At 38.6% G+C, this 14,002-nt stretch overlaps 1 protein-coding gene across 1 annotated transcript in view; it reads right to left on the bottom strand.

Annotated features, from left to right (window-relative positions):
* GPC5 (glypican 5) overlaps positions 1-13,091 on the bottom strand; it is a 572,404-nt gene extending 559,313 nt beyond the window's left edge. The window contains exons 1-2 of the mRNA XM_041423410.1: positions 12,926-13,091; positions 4,651-4,812 (exon numbers count right to left, since the gene is read on the bottom strand). Of these exons, the coding sequence (XP_041279344.1) occupies positions 4,651-4,812; positions 12,926-13,091 (328 nt within the window). The remainder of the gene's footprint in view (positions 1-4,650; positions 4,813-12,925) is intronic.
* Between the last annotated feature and the right edge of the window lie 911 nt (positions 13,092-14,002).

Raw genomic sequence — 14,002 nt, 5'->3', positions numbered from 1 at the left:
TGACTTTTAACAGAATCCCTAAATTTAATTTAATTAAAAGAAGTGTGATTCACCAGTATTTAGATTTAGACTTATTTATACCACACTTAAAATATAAAGTATTATGGAGATGCGAAAGAAGAAAATGTTAAAACATCAAAGCAGTTTGTATTGCAGATGATCTGACAGGCAACATATCATTTGAAACCATGAGAGATACAGCAGCGCTAGCTGTAAGTTTTCTGATCTTCAAATCGTTCTTCAGAAAATTTCACAAGTAGAAAGCAATTGAATTAGTGCCACGGCACATTCAGTTTTACAAAGATGAACAGAAATTCCATTATTTCTTATGGCTTACCAGAGAAAGCAGCTCTGAAGATTTCAACCCATTTTCTAGTTCACACAATTTACTTTAGCTACTGACCAAAACTTCCTATTTGAATGTAATAATTGTACTGTGATCTCAAACAATATGATGCAACAATGTGACTTCATTTAATTCTGCTCTAGAATCAAGTGGAAATTGATCTACTGCATAGCAGTAAGTTAACAGAAAAACATGAAACTGCATCAAGAAAGCCTGATCAATATACTTCAGTAAGAGCCTGAATGAGAGATGCGGGACTCCAGGCGGCTCTTGAAAATGCAGTTTATTACATCCAAAACGTTACAACAGTCCAGGGTCATGGGTGACAGAGCCTGTGCCTACAGCTCTCAGCTCCAGCTGCAGGCAGGCCTGGAGACCCTTAGCTTAGGTTACAAATGCATTTTCTTTGCTGAGCATCTTAATAAAATAGAACCAATCTATACCTTAACTTTTATCTACAGCCTATCATAACTACTACAATTACCATATTCATGTTACTCTTCTCCAATCACTAAAAGTTAGTACATTACAGTTTAAGCTAGAAGTTGTTTTTCAGTTTTCTTGCAGTGGAAAATTCTGAGACCTTTTTTCTGCTTGCAACATCGACAGGCTTGTTTGCCTGTGCTAGTTTTTTGCTTGGTAAAAACATCTTCCTGTTTGAGGTGGGCTTATCTTTGCTCTAAGTCATAAAAACCCCTTCTAACTCACATACCCTTTGCCTCCTTGGTTATCCAGTAAGACTGGCTCAGCAATTATTTTCTTCTCTATCAAAACTTGCTTTTGTTTCTATTCCGTCTTCAGATTCTACATTCAAAAATCTTTCTGCCAAGCATACACATCTGTGAGCCTTTTTTGTCAAACTTTCATCCTTCCCAGCACTTCAGAACTTAAATGGCAAAGGCATTATATTTTTCCTACACAGTGGAAGTGTCAGGTAATGCTCTGTTGAAGAGTGCAGTTTATTACCTATTGCATACAGACACACACTTGCCAAGTCCTCTGTTTCAGTGACAGGCAGCCCCATTCAGAAATGATTGATGCTTCCATATTTATAAAAACTATGCTACAGTACCAGAGTTGCTAAATATAGTAGCACAGAGAAAAGGCCATTTGCTTTAGACTCCACAACTAAATTCTTATCTCTAAACTTCCCTTTCAACCAGACAAGCTGTTACCTTGTTCTATGTCATACATGGCCACTTTTTAAAGGGTTATGAGCTCTCTTGTGGAAAAATAGTGAAGTGACACAAGATATGCTATTCTGTTGCAGAGCACTGCATCCTATGGCAGATCACCAGATTCTTAGATGCCTATTCAATTCCTCTCCAAATTTCAGAAATTGTAGGGATTTCTTTTTTTCTCTACACAAAAACCAGCACTGCAACGTGACTGAACTGTGGCACTTTTGTTAATCTTTCGATTACAGGTATAGACAAAGGTCAGTGTGAACTTTGAGTAACATCTAAAAACTGTACAAAACGAGAGTGTACATATTGAGGTATGTCTATGGCATGAAAATGTAAGGTTTAAAAAGGATTTGGGTTTACAGTCGGAGATCTTATTGCAATTCCTGCACAGCAGCAACAATCTCTTCCTCAAATATTAAGATAAGAAATACTAAAAATCAGAAATGTGCAATAATGTTATGCTATCAAAATTACTGTCTTGAAACAAAATTATCATATAGCTTAAGCTCTCTAGTCACCTTTCCCAAGGGAAAAATGATTTATTGCTCTCCATAATGTATCTTCCACTTACCGGATTAATATCTTATTTAACTTCATTGCCACCCATCCTTCTCTTCCCTTACTATTCCTCAAAGCTATTAAAAAAGAAATAGAAGATTCACAATGAAAAAGAAAACACACATCCTGAAACACCCCAAAACAGAAGGAAAAAACTAACAGCACTCAGTAGGACCCAGTACACAAGTGGTGCAATTTGCACCATGTAGCTTGACATGTCCTAAGATGCATGGAATTTCTGAAATATTTGAAAATTGCCAATAGTAACTGTCAGCACTTACCACAATACAGAACCACAGAATTTTCACAAACATTAGAGGGTGACAAAGATATGTCAATATATACAGATTAATTTACTCTCATATGCACACATGCACACACATAATAAGTTAATAGACAGATGGGCAGACAGCTGCCTCATTTCACCGACACAGTCATCAAAAAGTCCCTGGTAGTTAGACACCCTGAAGACTCAGGATCCCTAGACTGTATTTCATGCTGAATGGAAACACACTTCTGAAGACCTCCAGAGCCAGACACAGATGATTTATTTTAACTGCCTACTTCTCTCTACTGAATATGTAAGACACTGAGACAAAAACATCAGCTTTTGTTCTGTTGGGATCTAGTCCACCCCTTTAAGGCCAACCTCAACATACTTTAAGAAGAGGCAGGCGACAGCAGTGACAAAATCCATGACATCTGCTCCATTCTCTACACAACCCAACAATCCCCTTTCTGCATGACTCCTGAGATGTCTGTCCAGTTGCCAAAGTAGCAGAAGAGATAATCACACTCCTAGCCGCCTAGCCCAGCCTCATCTAAATATAAAAGGAATGCCTAAACATTTGGTGGTGAGATAGGCACTCTGTCATACTGTAATTCAGATTGGAAAGGACCTTAAAGAAGTGTCCGGCCCAAAGTCCTGCACAAAACAGGGTCAAAACTGAATTCAGATCAGATAGAATGTCTTACTATGCACCTAGAATTCCAAGCTGAAAAAACATCAGCAGCATCTTATTGTTTTTGAATCTGTAATCACTCAGCTTTAATTTTAGTTAGCAATGGTTGCAAGTCTTCAAAAATTAGTGGTAAATTCAATAGCATGTTTTTCCACAAATAATTACTTCAAGGTTAAACAAGTGTTTAAATCCAAATAATACCAGAATCCATGCAACATTCTCTCTGTTATACCTCTTTACATAAAAGGAAAATAAAGACAAAACTACTAAAGACTAAAGCATGTACTTCAAAAATATGTGTAAGTGTATAAGTGTGTACGATACATAAAATAGATTTTGCTTTTAAGTATATGCTTTGAAAAGTATTTGTTTAAATGCAAATGATGGACCAAAGACAGCATACCAAATTTAGCATATTGTAATATGTTCCAAACTCTAGGTTAACTCTCATGGTACTAAGAAAAAGATAATAAACAGAATTTGAAAGGAAGAACAAAGGCAGAAAAGAGATTAAAAGATTTCTCTGTACATTTTATCAATGATTCCCTGATTGTAACGTCCTTTGACAGCTGTGTTAGGCAGGCTAAATGGCAAAACTCCCAAAAGGTGGAGAGCAACTCGCAACTCCAGCTTGTTTTTAGCATTAGACAGCCTAAGTTAAAAATAAAAAAGAAGAGGCGGCTTTAGGGCTCCAAAGTCAACTTTGCATTTCAGGACCCCATTCTGCTAATTATTTCAGCAGGTTAAAAACAAGAGAGTTACCAGAAGGACAACTTCCCAAGCCTGTATGAAGTTACCATGTTATCCTTTCCAATGAAGCAGTGATAAAGGTTAATAAGCACATACTAACAGACAAATAACAAGACTTTAGGGCTTTGTCCTCAACACATGTAAACTCTGTGTCTCCTTCCACCACATACAACCTCCTATCTCTATCTTCTCAGCTCCTTAACCAATTTCTGCATTAACTTATGCACAATTAAATCAAAAAGAAACTAATAGTGTCCGAAGAGTAATTGCAAAAAGGAAACCCCACCACCCGTCCAAATAACTATTATTTATCAGGTAACCTCCTGTTGTTTATTAAAACAACTATGGTTCAACATGCAATTTTTTTTTCAATCACATTTACAAACTCAAGAGTCTGAAAAACTAGATCTGAAAAAAGAATCTCAAAATCTCAAAAACAAACTACCCAAGAATACTACTAGAAAAAGACAAAGAATATAGTGGGTGGAAACAGTGGTATAAAAAAAAAATCTCTTTTGTAGCACTCCAGGCATTAATTTTGCATTTTAGTATGGCCTAAGTTAAAGAAGTTAAAAGGAATGTGAAGTTACATGTTTACAATTAAAATCAAAGCATCTCACTAGAATGATTTCTTACTTTTTCTCAAATATAATTTTTTTAAAGGCACAAATTCCAAAAGCAAAGCAGTTTCTAATCACCTGCATGATTCAGTACTCCTTACCTGAAAGTATAAAGCATAGGGAGAAGCTAAAAATTAATAGATAACTTTTATTACATCATAAAGAAACAAAGATATAAATCAAGAAAAGTACGGACAAGTTTGGAAACAAAAAGCAGAAAGCTTTACCTTGAAAAGCAGCTGCATTATGAGATATTAAAAATTTTAATGTAGCACTTGATGTTTGAAGCACTTGCCGTATGTCTTGCTTTGCTGCAATCTGATACCTTTCTTCCATCTTTTTGGTACAGCATGTTGGATTTTCAGAAGTACAAATCTGGAGATCAACACCTAAAGAAAAGGCAGTTACACTGATTAATATAAAACAAAAGTATGCAAAACACAAACACCAAAGAGATTTTTTTTTTTTTACATGGGTATTGACACACAGAAGAAATACCAAAGCTTTAAAAGATTTGGTCTTGATCAACAGAAGGGGACACTAATTACAATTCTGGGAAGAATACACTTATTACAGTTAATTAAAGTCACATAATGTAATTTCCCTGACAATGTAATCTTGTTCCAGCTGTGAATATTGCTAATTAATGTTCGTAAAATATGTTGAATATGCATTGTACATCACGATACAGGTGGTAGATGTCTCACTCCTGGAAACACTCAGGATCTGCTTAGATGGGGCTCTGGGCAGCCTCATGTAGTTGAAGATGTCCCTGCTCATTGTAGACTAGATGACCTTTAGAGGTCCCTTCCAACACAAACTACTCTGTGATTCTATGATCCTCTAGAATACTGAACTGCTGGAGCAGCTCATGGCTGCCACTCCTGTGCTTCTGTGACTCTTGGACTAGAAAAAGCTAACTACTTCCAAACATTACAAACACACCAGTGGAAAGCCCATTCCTGACAGGTGTATAATGAACATGCTAACATTAACTTCTACATGGAGCAGTCCTAACATCCAGTCTAATCTCCCTAACTGTGTCTCTAATGCCAAACATTCCCATGAATCCATGACATCGACTCCCTACTTCCCAAATAGGTTGGGAGACACTTCTACAAATGAGTATTTTTTTTAAATTTTGGGCATACTAAAATCCCAGAGGGAAAATTCAGTACTTTTATAATGTTACAACTGGAGCATAATCAAGCATAAAAAGCATTATTCACCTTCCTCGTTATCATGTGGTTATATTCAAAATCTTTTTCTTTTTTAATACTGTATCTAAACAATGCTTTCTAATATAAAGAACAAACATATCATGAAAGAATAAATACCAGAATTTAAATTATATTAATATAAAACTTAACAGTCCAATCCAAACTGTGGTCTCAAATATGTTCTTTCACTGACTGATACGACAAGATTTCGCAGAAACATAGTGAGAAACTTATTTGCATGACCTTTCAACTTCTACATTTTAGTTATTAACAAATAATACACAAGGTAACTGTTCACATGCAGTTCCCTGTGTACACAGGCACAGACATGGATAATACTTGTCTAATACTAAAATGAAATAACCTAAAAATTAGGTCTATTACCCAAACTCTTCTTAGTATTTTAAATAATCGTTAGGCACTGCTTTGCCACTTGTAAAGCAGAAGTATAGATATACAGATATACTTTTAAAGCAGAAGATACACATCCTACTGCTACAGGAGCTAATTTGAAACTTTATCAAGGCTTTATGGACTTGAGTACAGCTTCAAGACTTTCAGCAAAACCCAAAAATAATAATGAATATTCGTATACGGCTTCAGATGAAACTTCAGTATTATTTTATTTCCTTGATTTTATGAAAAGTATTTTTAAGCAGCATCATTTGAACACGGATCTCATTCCCAACCCTAAGTGAATTTTGTTTCATAGTTTTAAGACTGCTAATCATGTACATATGAAGTACATTTTATTGATCTACTTTTGTTCCAGCTCATTAAACACAGCTGCTTTCACTGGCCAGGAAAAAGTAACCAAATACAACATACAAAGAACTCAACTGACCAAAAACTGAACTGTTGCTCAAAACCCATGGAGTGGTTTTCCATTTGTTTTTTAGAGATCTACCGAACAAGGAACAGCTTACAGATAATGTTTCAGAAGACACATAAACCAGAATGTGAAACAGGTCCTTCCATTTCAATACAAGCAATATTAAAAAACCCACACAATTATTTTCTGAGTTTTCACATCTAAAAAACTTTCCATCTTCCACAAGAACTGTTTTATCAATAACCAATTTTGAAATAGAGGGAGAAAACACTTTCTACTCCAACAAGGCATACTGGCTCTTTTCAGTACCAAATTCTGATGGCTCTACACTGTGATCCACTTTGAAACAAGATCAAGACAGCTAGAAGTGAAATACCTTAGCCTGTAATAAAAATATATTGAAGTAAACAGTTATGGTATAAGAAAGGTTTTAAAACTAAAAATAATTTAGATGAGTCTAGGAAAGACAGTTTGAAGAAGAAAAATGTAATTGTTCTAAGGTGCAAGATTACCTATCTGGAACTGATTTTAAACTTTTATTTGTGGTCTCAGCTGTACAAATCTGTATTTTCAGTACCTTGAAATAAACAAATGCTGACAGGATGAGGACATGAACTGCCAGGAAGGGCAAATGAGAGATCTGTGGTAAATTTCTGTCTATTCAGACTTCCAAGAGACCAGTTCCAGGGTCTGAAAAAACCCAAAACAGACTTAGGATTGTCATGACAGTCTTTGAAAAGCCAGCACTGAAATGCCATATGGCTTGGACACAATTGTCAAATGAGTGGTTTATTTCAAAATGGATTTGGAACCTGTATCAGACCTAAGTCCTTCTCATGCTTATCCTTTAATATTTATAAACTTATTTTTGTTACAAGCACCACTCCAGATTCAGCATTACTTGCTATCACTACAATTGTTGTAAAGTACTTCAGCTTTGCTCAGTAAAAGAGATGGGAATCAGTCTCACGCACCTGGCCCTGACTGTCAACACTGTTGAGCTATCATCTCCCTTTTTTCTGTGGCTCTATTCAGCAGGAGTATTTCTCTCACCTGCACATCAAGAGATGGTGAATTCTATATACTGCTTTCAAACAGCACTGCAGACAATACTGTAGTACAAGTTTGGCTCCTTCCTTATACACTCCAAGCTCATCTTCCTGCCTACTAAGAAGCACTCCAGCAAGGTGAAACCATCCCTTCATACATTCGCGCTACAGATCACAGAACAAAACATGTCATCCTCTCCCAAAAGCCCTCCCATTTTTGAGACTGCTTGAATTTCAGGGCAGGGGACCCCACAGTGTCTTGGCATTACAAAAGCATCGTACTGGTTCCCAGTAAGATTCACGAGAAAATCCCATTAAGAGAGGACAGTCCATTCCTTCTACAGGACACCAGTCTCAAGCAATGTAGACATAACCCTGTCTGCACCACTCAGCATGAGAGTCAGGAGGCAGTTCTTGAGCTGCAACACCTTTCAGGCCAACCCAGCCAGATCAACATCACTGAGTACTGACGACTTCCTAGAGAAGCTGAAAGATTGGACATTGAGATAGGAGAACTGCTATATACCTGAGTCCACTTTTTTGTTGATTTTAATCACAAAATATTGTCAAATTTCTTTTCACAGTGATCATTTTGTGGATCCAGAGGTGAAATGTTCACACACATACAAAATTATGCTGTTGGCAACAGTCCTTACAAAAACAGATGCGATATAATGAACATCGGTAACTGATTTGACAGAGCAATTCACTTTCTGTCTGACTAAATCACACTCCAGAGCTCTGAATGCCCATTAAAAAAATAGAGTAGTTAGAAGTGTCCTACCTCCATACAACAAAAGAAAAAAAAATTAATTTGACTTGAGGTAGAACCAAAATCCAAATTACTGGAATGTAAATTATACTAGAAACCCAAATTAAAATTCAAATATGATCTTGGAATTGCATTAAAGGAACCTGCTGGGTTTTAAACTGACTTCTATAATTACTTTAAGGGGAATTAGCAAGACCATTTTAACCTGAATTAACAATAGCACCACAGACCAACTTTTTTCTGACATTATCTCATCCTTCCAGCATGGTTTTTCTCATTTATTCAACTTCATATTCATTATGGTTCTCTACCAAAAAGCCTTTAGAGTAAAATTTTAAATAATGACAGTCTTCACACTCTTTTATGCTTCTTGTTCTAATAATTGCACACATGATCTTCCAATGTTTGCTGAGAAGAAGCCTAGATTGATCCCTGAAAAAATAAACCAACCCAAAACCAAAAAAGCAAACAAACAGAAACCAACCAAAAACAAACTGCTGAGAAAAAATATCTCCAGCACTTTTTTCACCCCACTTCATTGGAAATTGTTTGATTCTACAGTGACAGTAAATGTAACATTTTTCAATAAACCACAGAATTCAGTTTTATGGTGCAAAGAGAAGCCTGAAAATTTGTTCACTGAAATATCTACTGGAGGCTCTCTGTTAAGAAGGCAGGAGTGAATGGTTTACCAGCCATCCTATTCTGCTGTTACTAAAATCATACCATAGAATGGTCTGGTTTATAGAATATCTAGTTACAACCCTCCACCATGGGCAGGGACATATTTCATTAGACCAGGTTTTTCAAAGCCCCATCAAGCCTGGCCTTGAACACTTCCAGGGACAGGGGATCCACAGCTTCTCTGTTCTAGGTATTCTGAGGGAAAGAAACCAGAGAATAAATATTATTTGCAAGCAAGATAACAAGAAGAGCTCAGAGCTCCCATTCAATCGGTCTGAAAAAAAAAAAAAAATGAACCGCTGAAATTAGCTAAAAACTCTAGATTTACTAGCATATAGGGTAAAAGAGTGTAAATCTTTAAAAGAGTGGAAATCTTCAAAAAAGTTGCTTAGGTTACAATACCAGAAATTATATAAAATACCTTGAACATAGGAAATAAAAATATGTTTAAAAGAATTTTGCAGACAACAACTTCTTTTTCTTTTTTTTTTTTTTTCAAATAATCCAAGTCATATTGATCCACAAAAATAAAAAAAAAATAAACCTCCAGACTGAACCTTTGAGTACTTTTTATATTTATTTCATTCTTCATATAGCAAAAAAAGAGTGGCTTTTTGGATTCTTAATTACTAAGGTTATTCAGTACAGTCCCACCAAAAATGTACTTGTAGCAAAGAACCAGACAGGAAAAACACAAAGTACTTTTGCAACTAACATTTAAAATCAGCATGAATGCAATCAGTGTTCCAATATAGCATGTGATGGGGCTGAGCATAAGTCTGTACTATGGTTCCCAAATCACATTTACAAAAGACCAAGAACAGTTAGTCAAATGTCTTGATTGCTAGGGGTAGCAATAAGTATCTTGGGATTGGTAAATATATCCATTTATCTTGATTATTAGTTGCCATTTGCAACATTATTATATCCTGTCCTAGGTGGATGATAACAGAAACTCAAATTTGTAGTTTCCATATCCTCAAGATCACCTTCATGTACGTATATATGTCATTTCTGCATAGGATGACAGAGGTATTTTTTTCTCCCTTAAAGATACACAACCTTTATACAATAGCTACAAAACTAATTATATAAAATAATGCATCGGTTTTTGAGCTAACATATATTCAAAATGCAGACACATGACAATCTCCAGAACTAGAATTTGCATGATTTACTGATATAAGGCTGCTGGTTTTATTCTTACTAAGAAGAGGAAAGAATGGGAATGGTACAGCCTTTTTTTGTACACGCAACAAAAACAAGGCAAATATAAACCCTATAATTTGATTGACTTCCACTGCATACAAAACCATACATCAACCAGCATTCCTGCTGTTCTTCAGCTGGTGATCATGCTCTACCCCAGACACTCAGCTTAAGACATTTAAATTAAAGTGTTCTTAAGTTATGTCTAAGGTACCACTAAAATAAAGACACAGAGGCAATGCAGTAGAGGCATTTATGCAGCATATTCTGAAGACAACACCAACATTTGATAATGGAGTAGTTCCAAGATGCTGCAGGCTGCACTGGCTGTCCACTGTGGCTGCCCACAAGGAGCACCTAGGATGCCAAAGGTTTACTCACCTCAGCAAATGCAGGGACTGGGACAATGCTGTCTTAGTAAGACAATTTTGGTTAAAGACATAAATCTTGGATACTTGTAAACATCTCAGATGTCTCAGTAAGATAGAATTTTGTTGGAGTCTTCCTGATCTTCAAGACTCCTCCTTAATTTCTAGCTGATCACACTGCGCCACCAGTAAGTTTCCATTACCAGAAAGATGTTAAGTTCCCCAGAGTTATCCAGTTTCCCAGGCATCTGTCAGCCCCACTGGGAACACTATGGAAACCCTAAGAAAACTAAAATGCTGCTAGATGCCCAGATTTCAGCACCAAAATTAAACCTTGCAAAGGCAGCTTGAAAACCTGTTTTTATAAGTGGACACCTACAAGAAATGTGTGCGTTGTATGGGTGCACGTGTGCATCTTATACACAAATACATTTCTTAGTGCCGTCAGAAAAGGTTTAAAATGTTTTTACATCCTGCCTCAAAAGAAGGCTTAATCAAAAGATCAGTAGCAAAAACTGATATTTCTCTTCACATTATGATTTGAGCCTACTACCTTTAATCACATCTAAATCTTCTAAAATACTCATTTAATCCCCATTTTCTTGTCATTGCCACTTCTGGACAGATTTAACAGTTTGCAATTATTTGTTTCATGATACCTCATATCAATGCTACTCAGAACAAGAACTCTGGCTGCCCACAGCAATGTAATTCCTTCAAAGAGTGAAAGGCTGCTGACCATGCAGCTGTACCACCCCTCCTGCTGCCCACTGTTTGTAAGGGCAGCAGCAGAGAAAGGAATTCTTTTATATTCTTACAATTCAAATACAATTCCTTCAAACAGGAAATGCAGAAAAGTCAAAATCAAAATAAAACAGTGAGTGGTGGTATAAAAAATATTATAGGGGAAAGGAGGAAATCGGAAGAGCAGAGCAGAAGAAGCATATATAAGGTAATATAGTTCTTTTCTCCTGAGTCAGCGTATTTCCTCCCTATCCCTAGCACACAGATGAATGGCATAGTAATCAAAAATAATAACAGAGAAAGCATAAAATTGACGCTAGGCTATGGAATGAGAAGAACATAGATAAAGTGATACCATATCATTCATACTGAGATTATTCACACAAATAATCAGGACAAAAAACTAAATCACCGACAGAGCTGTAACTCAGATTTCACTTTCCAGACACCTTCATTTGCACAATACCTGTCTCATCAGGCTTTCCAATTGAAGTGTTTATTTTCTTTTTATCAAAGACAATTACAAAATCTTCAGGTTAGGACAATGCAAGAAGACAACCATGCATGTTGATAAATGTACTGGTAACAAATATAGTACTCCAATTTGTAAACACACACTGCAATATTGACTGTGTTAAGCATTATCAGTCAAATTTAAAGCTAGAGTTATTAAAAGCTCTATTTTGGAGGGATTCCTTTAAAATAAACCTAGTATGCCTTATCTCAACTTGCAGACTTAATAAAAACCACACAAATTATCTTTAAAAAAAAAACAATGAGGTTAGTTATTGATATTTCAAAGTCAGGGGGGCATTAACTCAGCTTTTGCTGCATTTTCTGTCTAAAAAGCACTAACTCACATTTACTAGTTAACTTGTCATCTAAACATGAACACACTTTACAGATGGGTAAAAAAAAAAGTTGCTTTCAAATCTTATATCGCTGATCACTAAAATAGTTTCATTTTAATTCTCTGAGTTCAGCTGAGGTTCTCACAAACCTGGAACCAAAACCTCAAATCTAAAAACCTACACCTTACTACATACGTGCTTTGCAACGTCGTTTAAATTTTTTTTAAAAATCATTTCTGATACAAATGCTAGATATACTCAAAATGCCATGAAGACTGTACTTCCCCGGGAATTTTATTCCATTACGTTCCAGTGACAGGCAGATACCCAGTACGGAAAACGCGCAGCCCGACCACAGGCAGCGGTGTAAGTCATTCCCGTTTCACAGCCCAGCAGCGCCAGACACAGCTCGGTGGCTGTCCCCAGCCTCCAGGACCCCTCCGGCACCGATGTACCTGTGCCTGCCCACGGCCGGCTGGAAGCAGGGCGACCCCAGCTGAAGCCGGCTCGCTCCGCTCTGCGCGGTACGGAGGGGAAGCGGGTGGGCACAGGGGGGTTTCAGGCAGGTGTCGGGGTGCCCCAGTGCCCACAGCCCGAGAAGAGCGCTTTCTCTCTTGAATAAGGGGCCAGCCGCGATGTCGCTACAAAGCGGGGGACCCGATGAGCCCGCGGTGCCCAGCCCGGCCACCAGCACCACCCACCCAGCGCCGCCGGCGGCACCGAATAAAAACCCGGCGGCCCCGGTGCCTCCTGCCCCGCCAGTTCTGCCTCACCTGCCCGCGGGACCTCCGGGACGCCGCCGAGCGGGCCGAGCCGCCGCAGCTGGAAAACTTTCCGGACCGCCTCGCAGCTCGGCGGCGGCTCCGCACCCTCCGAGGCGGCGGCCAGGAGCAGGATGCTGATGGTCAAGACACCGAGGAGGAAGCTCTTTCCCCCCATGGCCCCCGACCGCCGCCCGCTGCCGCAGGGACGCGGCCGAGGCGCCCCGAGCCGCCGCCGCGGGGGGAGGCACCGCCCGCCGCCCCCGCCGGGACCCTCCCCCGGCCCGGCCCGGCCCGGCCCCCGCCCGAGGAGGAGCCCCACGCCCAGGGCAGCAGCGGGAGGGCACTGCCCAGAGCCCGTGGTGGGGCTGGGGACCAGGGGAAACAGCCGTGCGCCTTACCGCGTACACCCGGGGTGCCGGAGTGCGGGCTGCGGAGGAGAAACCCAAAGGCAAAGGAAGCGCTGACATGGTAGAGGAGCAATTTCGACCCAAAAACACGAAAAAAAAAATTACAGCGCTTTGGGGAGCTGCTAGCAGCAGGGTTAACACTGTCAGTAAGGTACGCCGTTCAGTTTGGCTTGAAATGCCAAACTTTTGTTTTTCTGACAAGTTTCCAAGAATTCGGCAGTCTTCAGGGCATCTTCAGAAGTTTCAGTTTCCTGAGGCAAACGTGACACGGGACCAATTTACAAATCTATGTCCTGTCTACAAGCTGAAGTCCGATGGGAACGTATAGCACCAAGGAAGCAGGTGGGAGGCATCAGGTTATCTTTTAGAACAGCCTTCTTGATGCCAAAATCAAGAATAATCTCCGTGCACAAATTTTAGATGTCACACCTTACCCCTTGCAGCCAGAATTTTTTCTTAGCGTCTTCGAAGCTGCAAGTGGTCATTCAGTGTAAGGCTTTCAATTTGAAAGAAATCTTTAATCTGTGCCAGCAATTTCAACACATGACTGCAAAACCGGTTCTAAGTGTGGATTATTCCACACATTTATTTTAATTCAGTTAACAAACCGAAACATAAGTTATTAAAATTTGCACTAGAGATCAACCACTACTGAGCAAGCAATAAAACAATGCCATTT

The sequence above is a fragment of the Onychostruthus taczanowskii genome, unplaced genomic scaffold (assembly GCF_017590055.1).
Source record: "Onychostruthus taczanowskii isolate IOZ18803 unplaced genomic scaffold, ASM1759005v1 scaffold77, whole genome shotgun sequence".
Lineage (NCBI taxonomy): Eukaryota > Metazoa > Chordata > Aves > Passeriformes > Passeridae > Onychostruthus > Onychostruthus taczanowskii.
Note: the sequence above shows the minus strand (reverse complement) of the source record. Positions and strands in the feature narration are given on the sequence as shown.